This window comes from Trachypithecus francoisi, unplaced genomic scaffold, assembly GCF_009764315.1.
Source record: "Trachypithecus francoisi isolate TF-2019V2 unplaced genomic scaffold, Tfra_2.0 Lachesis_group10, whole genome shotgun sequence".
In the NCBI taxonomy this organism is placed as follows: domain Eukaryota; kingdom Metazoa; phylum Chordata; class Mammalia; order Primates; family Cercopithecidae; genus Trachypithecus; species Trachypithecus francoisi.
This window is the reverse complement of record NW_022681455.1, coordinates 83865326-83880600: the sequence shown is the minus strand read 5'-3', so window position 1 is coordinate 83880600 and position 15275 is coordinate 83865326. Positions and strand designations below refer to the sequence as shown.

Below are 15275 nucleotides of genomic sequence, written 5' to 3'. Positions count from 1 at the left end.
AGCGCAGGGCCCAAGGCCTGGGTTTCCATCCCTGATCTGCCTCATGGCTGAGCTCCTTGGACAAGTTATTCAACCTCTCTGAGTCACAGCTTTCTTCCTCGCAAGGGGTTGCTGTAAGGATTCCATGAATTAATGCATGTGCAGCACTCAGAAGAGAGGCTGGACCCGGCGTGGTGGCGCGCGCCTGTGCAGCGCTGGGAGGCCACGGCGGGAGGATAGCGTGAGCCCAGGGGCTTGAGGCTGCAGTGAGTTATGATCCCACCACTGCACTGCAGCCTGGGTGACAGTGAGACACTGTCTGGAGGGAAAAAATAAATAAATAAAAAGCTAGATATCACTTTTTTCATTGTTTATACTCTGCTACAAAAGAACTTTTGGTGGAGGGTCACGTTTGAGACATGAGAATAAGAAACATGATAAAAATCATACTAATAACTGCTATTTACTGAGAGCCTTCTGTGTGCTAGGTTCCTTATACACCTTATCTCTATAACCTCAGAGCAATTCTGTGAAGGGAATGTTAATATTATTCCCATTTTATGGATTAAGAAATGGATTAGGCCGGGCGTGGTGGCTCACACCTGTAATCCCAGCACTTTGTGAGGCCGAGGTGGGTGGATCACGAGGTCAGGAGTTCAAGACCAGCCTGGCCAAGATGGTGAAACCCCGTCTCTACTAAAAGTATAAAAATTAGCCATGTGTGGTGGTGGGCGCCTATAATCCCAGCTACTCGGGAGGCTGAGGCAGGAGAATCACTTGAACCTGGGGGGTAGAGGTTGCAGTGAGCCGAGATCACATCACTCCACTCCAGCCTGGGCGACAGAGTGAGACTCCGTCTCAAAAAAAAAACAAAAAAAACACAGGTTAATGGCCAGGCGCGGTGGCTCATGCCCAGCAATTTGGGAAGCCGAGGCGGGCGGATCACTTGGTCAGGAGTTCGAGACCAGCCTGGCCAACATAGTGAAACCCCGTCTCTACTAAAACTACAAAAAATTAGCCAGGCATGGTGGCACGCATCTGTAGTCCCAGCTACTCGAGAAGCTGAGACAGGAGAATCACTTGAACCCGGAAGGCAAGGTTATGGTGAGACGAGATCTCGCCACTGCACTCCAGCCTGGGCAACAGAGCAAGACTCTGTAACAAAAAATAAATAAATAAATAAAGCCAGGCACAATGGCTTATGCCTATAATCCCAGCACTATGGGAGGCTGATGGAGGCGGATCACTTGAGTTCAGGAATTCAAGACCAGCCTGGTCAACATGGTGAAACCCTGTCTCTACTAAAAATAAAAAAAATAGCAAATTAGCCGGGCGTGATGGCAGGCGCCTGTAATCCCAGCTAGTTGGCAGGCTGAGATACGAGAATCACTTGAAACCAAAAGGCGAGGTTTCAGTGAGCCGACATTGCACCACTGCACTCCAGCCTGGGTGACAAGAGCGAAACTGTCTCAAAAAAAGAAAAAAAAAAAAAAAAAAGGGTTGGGTGCAGTGGCTCACATCTGTAATTCCAGCACTTTGGGAGGCCAAGGCGGGTGGATCACGAGGTCACAAGTTCAAGACCAGCCTGGCTGAGATGGTGAAACCTCGTCTTTACTAAAAAAAAAAAAAAAGAAAAATTAGCCGGGCGTGGTGGCAGGCGCCTGCAATCCCAGCTGCTCAGGAGGCTGAGGCAGGAGAATTGCTTGAACCCAGTGGGCAGAGGTTGCAGTGAGCCGAGATCATGCCACTGCACTCCAGCCTGGGTGAAAGAGTGAGACTCCATCTCCAAAAAAAAAAAAAAAAGCAAAGAGAAATAAATAACAGATTAATAACTGAGTATATGTCAGAGTCTGATTTGAACTCAAAACCACCTGATTCCAGAGTCCACGATTTTCCCTCTCCTCTGCACTGAATCTCCATTTGGGAAACTTTTTCTGGGAATTCCAAACTAAAACATCAAACTTGAACATCTAGTTAATTCAAAGCTGTGCTAACTCACCTAATTCCTACAACAGGATGAAAACTAATCATGAATGGTGCTGCCCCAGAATAGACACCAACTTCATTTAAAGAAGAGCTCACGCCTGTAATCCCAGCACTTTGGGAGGCCAAGGAGGGGGGATTGCTTCGGCCCAGGAGTTCCAGACCAGCCTAGGCAACACAAGGAGACCCAGTCACTACAAAGGAAAAGAAGCCAGCTGTTGTGGCCTGCACCTGTGGTCCCAACGACTCAGGAAGCTGAGTGGGAGGATCACCTGAGCCCAGGAGGTCGAGGCTGCAGTGAGATATAGTCATGCCACCACACTCCACCCTTGGTGACAGAGTGAAACCCTGTCTTAAAAAAAAAAAAAAAAAAAAGAAGAAGAAGAAGAAGATGACGATCTTGTGACCTTGAAATGAAGCAAGTTTTAGACAAAAACAGAAAGCAGAAAGGCACTGAGTGTGTTTTGAGGATAAAATAAAACCATGCTCTTACCTGCAAGAACAGTTACCATCCGGCCTCCCTTTCATACAGCCTGTGGAGACTTGGAAGAACAGACCTTCCCGCACGGCCTTTCTTCCTGCTTCCACTGCTCAAGGGCTCTCTGGGCAGATTCCACTCCAGTGTTTAGTACTAAAGCGTTTAGTACTAAAGTCTCCAGCATTTAGTACTAGAGCTCCAGCGTTTAGTACTAAAGGCTCATAGAGTTTGTGAAGGCCTGGAGGAAATGGCTTGTCTTGTCTTCCTTTCATTCCCTGTGGAGCCTGAACCCTAGAGGCTTAGCAACTCGACAGTCATGGAGGAGGGAAGGCCAGAGAGTAGGGGGTACCCTGGGGTGAGGACTTTCTCATGGCCATGCCCTTGGCCATGCTTCTGGCTCTGCCTGGTGTAAGCTTTGAGGGGCAGGGCACTGTCCATCTCATCACCTCCGCATCCTAACCCTGAGAACAGTGTGGGGTTTTTTCAGGAGGACTCTACAAGTTTAGTCAGGATTGGAACCCAGATTTCTTACCTGCTGGCTGAGGGCTTCACGTTGCATCAGATTCTCTCTGGTGGCTGGGTGTGGTGGCTCACACCTGTAATCCCAGCACTTTGGGAGGCTGAGGTGGGCAGATTATCTGAGGTCAGGAGTTCATGACCAGCCTGGCCAACATGGTGAAACCCCATCTCTACTAAAAATACAAAATTAGCAGAGCATGGTAACAGGCACCTGTAATCCCAGATACTCCAGCCTGGGCAAAAAGAGCGAAACTCTGTCTCAAAAAAAAAAAAAAAAAAAAAAAAATTCTCTCTGGTGTACATTGGCCAGGGCAGTGAATGTCTCACAGAAGGTACACGACGGTACCAAGAGGAGTATGGCACGTCCCTGGATTCAAAGACCATGCACACTTTTTTCTCTTTTTAGAAAAAGACAGGGTCTCACTCTGTCCCCCAGGCTGGAGTGCAGTGGTGCGATCATGGCTCCCTGCAGTCTTGACTTTCCAGGTTGAAGCAATCCTCCAACCTCAGCCTCCCAAGTAACTGGGACCACAGGTACCTGCCACCATGTCTGGCTAAGCTTTGTATTTTTTAATAGAGACAGGGTCTCACTATCTTGCCCAGGCTGGTCGTGAACTCCTGGGCCCAAAGCAATCCTCTGCAGGATTATCTGAGGTCAGGAGTTCGTGACCAGGCTGGTGACGAAGTGCAGTGGAGATCGCCCCACTGCACTCCAGCCTGGGCAGTAGAGGGAGACTCCATCAGAAAAAAAGAAAAAGAGAGAGAGAGAAAGAAAAAGAATTCACATGGTTAAAAGAAATTCAAACTGTATAAAAAGGTAGATGTATAAAAAAAGCAAGATTCCCTCCTGCTTCTGCCCAGCCCTTCCCTTTCCCTCTCCTGAGTTGAGCTGTTACCAATTTGTCGTGTCTTTCCGAGCTAGTCCAGGCATATGCAAGGATCTCCTTTTAGAAAGCAGAAAATGGATGGCACATGGTAATACTTGCTTTTCCCTTGCATTTTTCACATCAGCACCTATTTTGGAGAATGTTTCATGTCAGTTTCTACATAGCTGCTTTTATTTTCAAAGCCAAGTATTCCATTATATGGATATGCTATGATTTATTTAATCAACTCTCCTATGGTGGACATAGGTTATTTTCAGTCTTTTGCTATAAAAACATTTCAGTGGAAATTGTAGTATGTAAATACATCTCCATGTGCATGTGTGACCATGCCTGTGGGATCTAGAAGTGGAATTGCTGCATCAAAGGGTATGGGCATTTTGAATTTTGATCAGTGTAGCCAAATCTTTCTTCAAAGAGGAAGTGCACATGTATACTCTTACTAATGTTTGAGAGTGCCTCTTTCTCCACATAGTAGATAATTAAACTATTTGTACTTGATAACCTCTTAGGTTAAAAATAGTATTTCAGGCCGGGCGCGGTGGCTCAAGCCTGTAATCCCAGCACTTTGGGAGGCTGAGGTGGGCGGATCACAAGGTCAGGAGATCGAGACCATCCTGGCTAACACGGTGAAACCCCGTCTCTACTAAAAAGTACAAAAAACTAGCCGGGCGAGGTGGCAGGCGCCTGTAGTCCCAGCTACTCGGGAGGCTGAGGCAGGAGAATGGCGTGAACCCGGGAGGCGGAGCTTGCAGTGAGCTGAGATCCGGCCACTGCACTCCAGCTTGGGCGACAGAGCGAGACTCCGTCTCAAAAAAAAAATAATAAAATAAAATAGTATTTCAGGCTGGGAGCAGTGGCTCACATCTGTAATTCCAGCACTTTGGAAGGCCAAGGCGGGTGGATCACCAGAGGTCAGGAGTTCGAGACCAGCCTGGGTAACATGGTGAAACGCTGTCTCTACTAAAAATACAAAAATTAGGCGGGTGCATGTGCCTGTAGTCCCAGCTACTCAGGAGGCTGAGGCAGAAAGATCGCTTGAGCCCAGAAGGCGGAGGTTGCACAGAGCTGAGATCCTGCCACTACATTCCAACCTGGGCAACACAGCAAGACTCTGTCTCAAAAAAAAAAAAAAAAAAGTGAGTGGTGAGTCTGTGAGTGCAAAAATTAGCCAGTTGTGGTGGTGTGCGCCTGTAGTCCCAGCTACTCGGGAGGATGAGGTGGGAGGATTGCTTGACCCTTGGGAGGTCGAGGCTGCAGTGAGCTAGGATTGCACCACTGCACTCCATCCTGGGCAACAGAGTAAAGACCTGTCTCAAAAAACTAATAAATAAATAAAGCCACTATTACAAATCATATTTCCCAGCCTTAAACAATCCCAGTAGAGGATCTAGAGAATGTCAAATTTTAAGCACTGGTTAGGCCAGGTGCAGTGACTCATGCCGATAATCCCAGCACTTTGGGAGACTGAGGCAGGTGGATCACCAGAGGTCGAGAAGATCAAGACCAGCCTGGCCAACATGGTGAAACCCCGTCTCTACTAAAAATACAAAAATTAGGCCAGACACAGTTGCTCATTCCTATAATTCCAGCACTTTGAGAGGCTGAGGTGGGCGGATCACGAGGTCAGGTTCGAGACCAGCCTGGCTAACATGGTGAAACCCTGTCTCTATTAAAAATGCAAAAATTAACCAGGCATGGTGGCACGCACCTGTATTCTGAGCTACTTGGGAGGCTGAGGCAGGAGAATCACTTGAACCCGGGAGGCAGAGGTTGCAGTGAGCCGAGAGATCACGCCACTGCACACCAGCCTGGGCAACACAGCGAGACTCTGTCTCACACACACACACAAATAAATAAATAAATAAATAAGCACTGGTGAAGTCTAAGAAAAACCAGGACAACATGTGACTTTTGACCCTATGGGGTTACTCCATAGATACACAGCATCTCCTCCCTGCTCAGCTCCAGGGGCCATTCAGAGAGAATGAAACACAGTGGCCCTAGAAATATCCAACCAGTAAGAAGATGGTTTCTGTTTCATACTCTAAGAGAGAGTATTTGGACGTTTTGTTGTTTGTTTGCTGCTTTACTTCTTTTCTCTTTTGTAGAGACAGGGTCTCACCGTGTCACCCAGGCTAGAGTGCAGTGGCACAGTCATAGCTCACTGCAGCCTCCAATTCCTGGGCTCGATCCTCCCACCTCAGCCTCCCCAGGTGCTGAGATTGTAGGCATGAGCCTGCTTTTGTACTCTTAGTGCTATCCACTAGGTCTGGAGCAAGCCTGCCTATAGGGGCAGTCAAGCTGCACTGGTGTTAAGCTGGTCTAGCTTCAGGTCATCTGTCAGGCTCTCTCCTTTTTTTTTTTTTTTTTTTTTTTTTTTTTTTTTTTTTTTTTTTTTTTTTTTTTGAGGCGGAGTCTCGCTCTGTCGCCCGGACTGGAGTGCAGTGGCCGGATCTCAGCTCACTGCAAGCTCCGCCTCCCGGGTTTACGCCATTCTCCTGCCTCAGCCTCCCGAGTAGCTGGGACTACAGGCGCCCGCCACCTCGCCCGGCTAGTTTTTGTATTTTTAGTAGAGACGGGGTTTCACCGTGTTAGCCAGGATGGTCTCGATCTCCTGACCTCGTGATCCGCCCGTCTCGGCCTCCCAAAGTGCTGGGATTACAGGCTTGAGCCACCGCGCCGGCCTGGCTCTCTCCTTTTTATCTCAGAAGTTTAGGGTCTCGTTATGTTGCCCAGGCTGGTCTTGAACTCCTGGCCTCAAGTTCCTCCTTTTTTTTTTTTTTTTTTGAGATGGAGTCTCGCTCTGTCGCCGGGCTGGAGTGCAGTGGCCAGATCTCAGCTCACTGCAAGCTCCCCCTCCCGGGTTACGCCATTCTCCTGCCTCAGCCTCCCGAGTAGCTGGGACTACAGGCACCCGCCACCTCGCCCGGCTAGTTCAAGTTCCTCTTGCCTTGGCCCCCACAAAGTGCTGGCGTTACAAGTGTGAGCCACCTCGCCTGCTTAGTAATGGCGGCTTTAAAAGCGTGACTGTCAAATCACGGCAGCCATACTCATTATCATACATCATTAGGGCTTTGTTTGTCCATCCATGTCCATGTTAGACTGGGTCCAGAACAAAGGGATGGGGTTGAAGACGTAGCCCTGTGCATCTCAAAATATCGGTTTGCTGAAGACCCACAGGAGAACTTTCCTGGATGTGCCACATGAAGTCTGGACCCAGTATTTTTTTTATGTTTATTTTTATTTTTGAGACAGAGTCTCACTCTGTTGCCCAGGCTGGAGTCAGTGGCACGATCTTGGCTCACTGCAACCTCCGCCTCCCAGGTTCACACAATTCTCCTGCCTCAGCCTCCTGAGTAGCTGGGACTACAGGCACGCGCCACCACACCCAGCTAAATTTTTTTGTATTTTTAGTAGAGACGGGGTTTCACCATATTGGCCAGGCTGGTTTTGAACTCCTGACCTCGTGATCCACTCGCCTTGGCCTCCCAAAGTGCTGGGATTACAGGCTTGAGCCACCATGCCCGGCCTGGACCCAGTATTTATTTGCACAGGTCTCTAGAAAGATCAGCCAATCTGCAAGCCACTTTTAGCTATTGTACGGAACTTTATACCATACGTTTTGTGTACCAACACTAGCTTCCTGTTATAATTCTCCCTTTAATTTCCCTTTGTATTTCAGTTTTTTGTCTTGTTAATGATACTACTTACTCCATTACTATTGCTACTGTCAGTAACAATGGCCAAGATTTAGGGACTGTGAGTCAGTAAGGATCAGATGCCAGGCACCTGTTGTGTAATATGTGGCTCTCTAAATGCTTCATGGCCTTTTTGAAACCAAGCAAGGTATAAACAAAGAAACAAACAAACACAACTGTAAAATTCCCTCCGCTCCTTTATAGGACCCACTTAAAGATGTTCTTTAAATATCTGAAGCCTTATATAACTAGAGAAAGGCTGCACAACTTCAACTTCATAGGTCACCTTATAAATATGTGTTTGAAAATAAGCCAGCTGGGCAGGGTGGCTCACGCCTGTAATCCTGGCACTTTGGGAGGCCAAGGTGGGTGAATCACTTGAGGTCAAGAGTTCAAGACCAGCCTGGCCAACATGGTGAAATCCTGTCCCTACTAAAAATACAAAATTTAGCCAGGCATAGTGGCACACACCTGTAATCCCAGCTACTCAGGAGGCTGAGGCAGGAGAATCAGTTGAACCCAGGAAGTGGAGGTTGCAGTGAGCCAAATCATGCCATTGCACTCCAGCCTGGGGGACAAGAGCGAAACTCAGTGCAAAAGAAGAAAAAAAAGAAAAAAAGAAATAAACCTACAAAGAAAACAAACAAACTCTTTGCAGTCAGAAGGCATTAGTCTAGTGAGAATACCTTTATAAAACTCAACCCCCGGACAGGTGCAGTGGCTCATCCCTGTAATCCCATCAGTCTGGGAGGCTGAGGTCGGGAGGGAGGATCACCTGAGGTTGGGAGTTTGAGACCAGCCTGGCCAACATGGTGAAACCCTGTCTCTACTAACAATACCAAAATTAGCCCGGCATGGTGGTGCATGCCTGTAATCCTAACTACTCAGGAGGCTGTGGCAGGAGAATTGCTTGAACCCGGGAGACGGAGGTTGCAGTGAGCCAAGATTGCACCACTAAACTCCAGCCTGGGCGACTTTGTAGTGTGTTGCAGTGAGTGCGATCTTGGCTTACTGCTTCCTGTGTCTCCCAGGTTCAAGAGATTCTCCAGCCTCAGCCTCCTGAGTAGCTGGGATTACAGGCCTGAGCCACCACACCTGGCTAATTTTTGAATTTGAGTAGAGACCAGGTTTCACCATGTTGGCCAGGCTGGTCTCGACCTCCTGACTTCCAGTGATCTGCCTGCCTTGGCCTCCCAAACTGCTGGGATTATAGGTGTAAGCCACTGTGCCCGGCCTATACATTTATTTTGTTTACCCATTTATATATGGTTTTCTATAGCTTAAAAAACTGTGTTTAAGCCCTCCACTGATAGTAAGGACCTGGCTGGGCGTAGTGGCTCACACCTGTAATCCCAGCACTTTGGGAGGTCAAGGCAGGTGTATCACGAGGTCAGGAGTTTGAGACCAGCCTGGCCAATATGGTGAAACCCCGTCTCTACTAAAAAATGCAAAAATTAACCGGGCTTGGCTGAGGCAGGAGAATTGCTGGAACCTGGGAGGTGGAAGTTTCAGTGAGCCAAGATCGCACCACTGCATTCCAGCCTGGGTGACAGAGTAAGACTCGTCTCAAACTAAAAAAGAAAGAAAAAAAGATAATAAGGGCCACGGAGGGTTCTGAAGGGGGAACATACTGGTACCTTTAGGAAGATCCATGGGACACTAGATGGGCAGGGAGAAGTGAAGAAGGCTGGAGTGGGGACAACCCATTTGAAAGTCACTGCAGTGATTCAGGAATGAGCACCTGAGGGCTCCAGTGGCCTGGGGTGGGGGTGAGGGCAGCAGGAGCACCACAGGGATCAGGATCTACTGATTAAGGGGTTGGATCCCTTAGGCCTTGGGGAGCAGAATGATCAGGTGTGGTATAGGGCAATGGAGCTGGTGAATCTGCAGTGATGGCCTAGTGGAAAGATCTGACAGGCAAATGGAGAGAAAGAACAAAGTGAGGAGGCGGTGACTCATGCCTGTAATCCTAGCACTTTGGGAGGCTGAGGTGGGAGGATCACTTGAGGTCAGAGTTATAGACCAAGAGTTCAAGACTAGGTGTTTGAGATTAGCCTGTGCAACAGAGCAAGACCCTGTCTCTACAAAAAATAAAAAAAGTAAGGGGGTGTGGTAGCCCACGCCTATAGTCCCAGCTGGTCAGGAGACTGAGACAGGAGGACTGTTTGAGCCCAAGAGGTCAAGGCTGAAGTGAATTGCGATCATGCCACTGCACTCCAGCCTGGGTGACAGAGTCAGAACCTGTGTTTTAAAAACAGGGAGGCAAGGCCGGGCACAGTGGCTCACGTGTGTAATCCCAGCAGTTTGGGAGACTAAGGCAGGCGTTCACAAAGTCAAGAGATCGAGACCATCCTGGCGAACATGGTGAAATCCCATCTCTACTAAAAATACAAAAATTAGCTGGGTGTGGTGTTGCGCGCCTGTAGTCCCAGCTACTCAGGAGGCTGAGGCAGGAGAATCGCTTCAACCTGGGAGGTGGAGGTTGCAGTAAGCCGAGGTTGCGCCACTGCACTCCAGCCTGGCGACAGAGCGAGACTCTGTCTCAAAAAACAAACTACAAAACACAGGGGCATGGCAGTGAGGAGAGGGCTAGGGGCTGGGCGGTGGACATCTAGGGATTTTGGAATTGGCCACACGGAGATTTTTCAGGAAGAGAACATAAGGGAAGGGCTCAGGTCTGAGCCTTGGGAAATGCAGCTGTTAGCAGGCACCAGGAGAACAGGAAGTCTGATGTGTGAAGCATTAGGGAGACGTGGTAGGTTTTTGGGCAGTGAGTGACTGATCATGAAATCCCAAGGTGGGAGGGGCCTGCTAGCTCCTCAGCCTCAGCTCTTGCTCCACATTTAAGGACTGCAGTCCTGAAAAGCAGCTGCCAGCACATTTGTGACTCACACAACTCCAGGAAGGAGGCCCACCCTGGCCTGACAGCGGCCTTTTCAGCCTCCCCTGCCTGTGATGAGACCTTCTCCAGGTGAGGGGGTGCCTCAGGTGTGGAACAGCATGGGTCCCTCCAGCATCACCATCCTGCCCTCTAGAGTATACCTGGCCAGACAGCAGAGGTTGGAGCTTATGATGGTGAGTCCTCACAGGTTAAACACTCCCTGTGTCATCTCAGGACATGGCTTTGAGAATCCTCCATCTCCTACCTATCCGGCCAAGGGTTGTGAGCTCAGACAAGGAAGTGTGAGGCCAACCCGGCTCCACTGGTCACCTCCTTTGGGAGAGGGAACACATTCTTCCCAAGTGCTCAGACACACATTATCTCATTTACCCCTCTGCCCCTTGGGTACCAAGGCTCAGCTTCTTCCCAATAAAGAGGAAGCTGAATCTCCAAGAGTTGCCCAACACCACACCAGCCAGTGAGGATGGTGCAGGGTTTGTGTTGGGATTCAATTAGGCTGGTGGGAAAAATATTAAAGAGAGATAGACACAAATCTTGGAAGGCCAAGAAGTTTGCATTAGCTTCAGTAATAGATATGGTTGAAGGCAAGCTGATCTTTACCTTTATTTTTTTATTTTTTGTTTATTTTTTTTTTTTTTTGAGACGGAGTCTCGCTCTGTCGCCCAGGCTGGAGTGCAGTGGCCGGATCTCAGCTCACTGTAAGCTCCGCCTTCCGGGTTTACGCCATTCTCCTGCCTCAGCCTCCCGAGTAGCTGGGACTACAAGCGCCCGCCACCTCGCCCGGCTAGTTTTTTATATTTTTTAGTAGAGATGGGGTTTCACCGGGTTAGCCAGGATGGTCTCGATCTCCTGACCTTGTGATCCTCCCATCTCGGCCTCCCAAAGTGCTGGGATTACAGGCTTGAGCCACCGCGCCCGGCCGATCTTTACCTTTAAACAAATTAAAGTAGTAATAAAGGAAGGCAGAGTAGTTTACCTAGCTAGCTTGTTTACTCATACTATCTTAAAACTAACCTTTGATGTACCAGGTGCTTAAGTGCTTTTTACTCGTGAAGTCCACAATGTCAATTACTCTCTAATGATGTTGACTCAAGCTTTTGTTAATTAATCTTACTGAATAAATGTGAGTTTGACTAGCTGATCAGGGCCACAGTCGCAACTGTTTACAGGACAGCAGGCAGCCTGTAAGCAGCTTGGACCCTTAGCTGGACTGGCAGAGCAGAGTATCTGTATGCCATTATACTTTATTCATCCATTGCCAGGTCAGGGGTCTGCAAGGGACAGACTGCCCACAGCCAGTGTCCCCTCGAGAGGAGCGCTGCTGCAGGTTTGGACCTGGGTCTACCTCCAGGACCTCACTTTTTTGTTTTTTTGTTTTGAGATGCAGTTTTGCTCTGTTGCTCAGGCTGGAATGCAGTGGCGCGATCTTGGCTCACTGCAACATCTGCCTCCCGGGTTCAAGTGATTCTCCTGCCTCAGCCTCCCAAGTAGCTGGGAATACAGGCACCCACCATCATGCCCAGCTAATTTTTGAATTTTTATAGAGACAGGATTTCACCATGTTGGCCAGGCTGGTCTCAAACTCCTGACCTCAACTGATCTGCCTGCCTTGGCCTCCCAAAGTGCTGGGGTTATAGGTGTGAGCCACCAAACCTGGCCAGGAACTGTTACTGCAGCCCCTTGGGGCACAAGGCCCATAACTAACAAGAGTATTGGGCTGGGTGTGGTGGCTCGCGCCTGTAATCCCAGCACTTTGGGAGGCCGAGGCAGGTGGATCATGAGGTCAGGAGTTCGGGACCAGTCTAGCCAATATGGTGAAACCCCGTCTCTATTAAAAATACAAAAATTAGCTGGGCGTGGTGGTGTGTGTCTGAAGTCCCAGCTAGTCGGGAGGCTGAGGCAGAAGAATCCCTTGAACTCAGGAGGCGGAGGTTGCAGTGAGCCGAGACTGTACCACTGCACTCCAGCCTGGGTGACAGAACAAGACTCTTCTCAGACAAACACACAAAGAGAAGACCACTGGGTGAGTTGTTCCTGACAGGTGTGGGGGTGGGATCCTCTACATCCCTGCAAGAGCTCCCCTGCCAGGCAGGTTGACGCCATGGCTGCAATGCCAGCTGACTGAGGGCAAGAGGACATGGCAGCCTTTATGTCCCTAGGAGCAGGACACCCAGACTCTTCCTGGAGGATGTATTGGCCCAATGGGGGTGCCCTGCCCTTCCCAGCTCCTCTCTCCAACTCTGAGGGAGAGGACAGAGGGACTGAGAGGCTCACCCTTGGGTCCCAGACATGCTTGGGCCCATCTGAGCAGGAGAGGCATGTTTTGGATCCACGGTGGCTCTGAAGTCACCATGCGTGGTTTTAATCCACTCCTGCCACTGGTGACCTGTGTGCAAGTGACTTACTCTTTCTGTCCAGGGATGATAATAATGTTGGTGCCATGAGTTGTGGAGGTTTAAGGGGTTGTTACACGCAAACACTTGCAACAGTGCCTAGTGCATAAGTACTCAATAAATGTAACTATGTCAGCAGGCACCACCCTTATGTGTTACTCTGGAGCTGGGCGTGGTGGCTCATGCCCACAGTCTCAGCACTTTGGGGGGCAAAGGCGGGAGGACTGCTTGAATCCAGGAGTTTGAGACCAGGCTGGGCAATATAGTGAGATCCTATTTCTACAAAATATTAAAAAATCATTCAGGAAGAATTAGGAACAAAATATTTTAAAATTAAGTTAGCCAGGCATGGTGGCATGCAACTGTAGCTTCAGCTACTTCAGAGGCTAAGGTGGGAGGATTGCTTGAGCCTAGAAATTCAAGGCTGCAGTGAGCTATGATCGTGCCACTGCACTCCAGGCTTGGTGACAGCAAGACATTGTCTCTAAAAATAAAAGATTACTCTGAACCTTGGAGACACAGACTAAGGGGTCCAGAATCTATACCTACAGTTAAACAGGGGTTGGAACATCAGCAGTGAAGGACCATTCATATCATGAAGCCACCTTGGCCTCAGGGTTGGGGACACAGAGGAGTGACAGGGATGGTGACCAGCTGGCAGGTCAGTGCCCTGTAAAGACACAAGCTGCCCAGCAACAGCCAGTTACTGACATGTGAAAATGTGGATCATGTTGCCACATCTTTGGATTTTCCAAAGAAGCAGGAAATTCAGGCTGGGCGCGGTGGCTCAGGCCTGTAATCCCAGCACTTCGGGAGGCTGAGGTGAACGGATTACCAGGTCAGGAGATCAAGACCATCCTGGCTAATACGGTGAAACCAAAAAAACTTAGCCAGGTGTGGTGACAGGCACCTGTAGTCCAAGGTACTCAGGAGACTGAGGCAGGAGAATGGTGTGAACCCGGGAGGCAGAGCTTGCAGTGAGCCGAGATCGCACCACTGCCCTCCAGCCTGGGCGACAGTGGGAGACTCTGTCTCAAAAAATACATAAATAATAAATAAGCAAGAAATTCAATTTTCTTCTTCTCCGAGAAAACACCAAATGGCGGATGACGCCGGTGCAGCGGGGAGGCCCGGAGGCCCTGGTGGCCCTGGGATGGGGAACCGCGGTGGCTTCCGCGGAGGTTTCGGCAGTGGCATCCGGGGCCAGGGTCAAGGCCGTGGATGTGGTCGGGGCCGAGGCCGCGGAGCTCGCGGAGGCAAGGCCGAGGATAAGGAGTGGATGCCCGTCACCAAGCTGGGCCGTTTGGTCAAGGACATGAAGATCAAGTCCCTGGAGGAGATCTACCTCTTCTCTCTGCCCATTAAGGAATCTGAGATCATTGACTTTTTCTTGGGGGCCTCTCTCAAAGACGAGGTTTTGAAGATTATGCCGGTGCAGAAGCAGACCCGTGCTGGCCAGGACACCAGGTTCAAGGCATTTGTTGCTATCAGGGACTACAATGGCCACGTCGGCCTGGGTGTTAAGTACTCCAAGGAGGTGGCCACCGCCATCCGTGGGGCCATTATCCTGGCCAAACTCTCCATTGTCCCGGTGCGCAGAGGCTACTGGGGGAACAAGATTGGCAAGCCCCACACCGTCCCTTGCAAGGTGACAGGCCGCTGCGGCTCTGTGCTGGTGCGCCTCATCCCTGCACCCAGGGGCACTGGCATCGTCTCAGCGTCTGTGCCCAAGAAGCTGCTCATGATGGCTGGTATTGATGACTGCTACACCTCAGCCCGGGGCTGCACTGCCACCCTGGGCAACTTCGCCAAGGCCACCTTTGATGCCATCTCTAAGACCTACAGCTACCTGACCCCTGACCTCTGGAAGGAGACTGTGTTTACCAAGTCTCCCTACCAGGAATTCACTGACCACCTTGTCAAGACCCACACCAGAGTCTCCGTGCAGCGGACCCAGGCTCCAGCTGTGGCTACAACATAGGCTTTTTATACAAGGAAAAGAAAGTGAATTAAGCCTGAAAAAGAAAAAAAAAGAAATTCAATTTTTAGGTTTTTTGTTTTCTTTTTGAGATAGAGTCTTACTATGTCACCCAGGGTGGAGTGCATGGCGTGATCTCAGCTGATTGCAACCTCCACCACCTGGGTTCAAGCAATTCTTGTGCCTCAGCCTCTTGAGTAGCTGGAACTACAAGTGCATGCCACTACACCTAGCTATTTTTTTTTTGAGACAGAGTCTCACTCTGTCACCCAGGCTGGAGTGCAATGGTGTGATCTTGGTTCACTGCAACCTCCGCCTCCCGGGTTCAAGCAATTCTCCTGCCGCAGCCTCCTGAGTAGCTGGGATTACAGGTGTGCACCACTACGTCCAACTAATTTTTGTATTTTTAGTAGAGACGGGATTTCACCATGCTGATCAGACTGGTCTCAAACTCCTGA

At 49.6% G+C, this 15275-nt stretch overlaps 1 protein-coding gene across 1 annotated transcript; it reads left to right on the top strand.

The window, feature by feature from the left end:
* Window positions 1-13917: 13917 nt before the first annotated feature.
* On the top strand, window positions 13918-14834 carry LOC117087668 (40S ribosomal protein S2-like). The gene has a single exon (XM_033218156.1). The coding sequence runs from the start codon at window positions 13939-13941 to the stop codon at window positions 14818-14820; it is 882 nt and encodes a 293-aa protein (XP_033074047.1). The 5' UTR covers window positions 13918-13938; the 3' UTR covers window positions 14821-14834.
* Window positions 14835-15275: the final 441 nt, after the last annotated feature.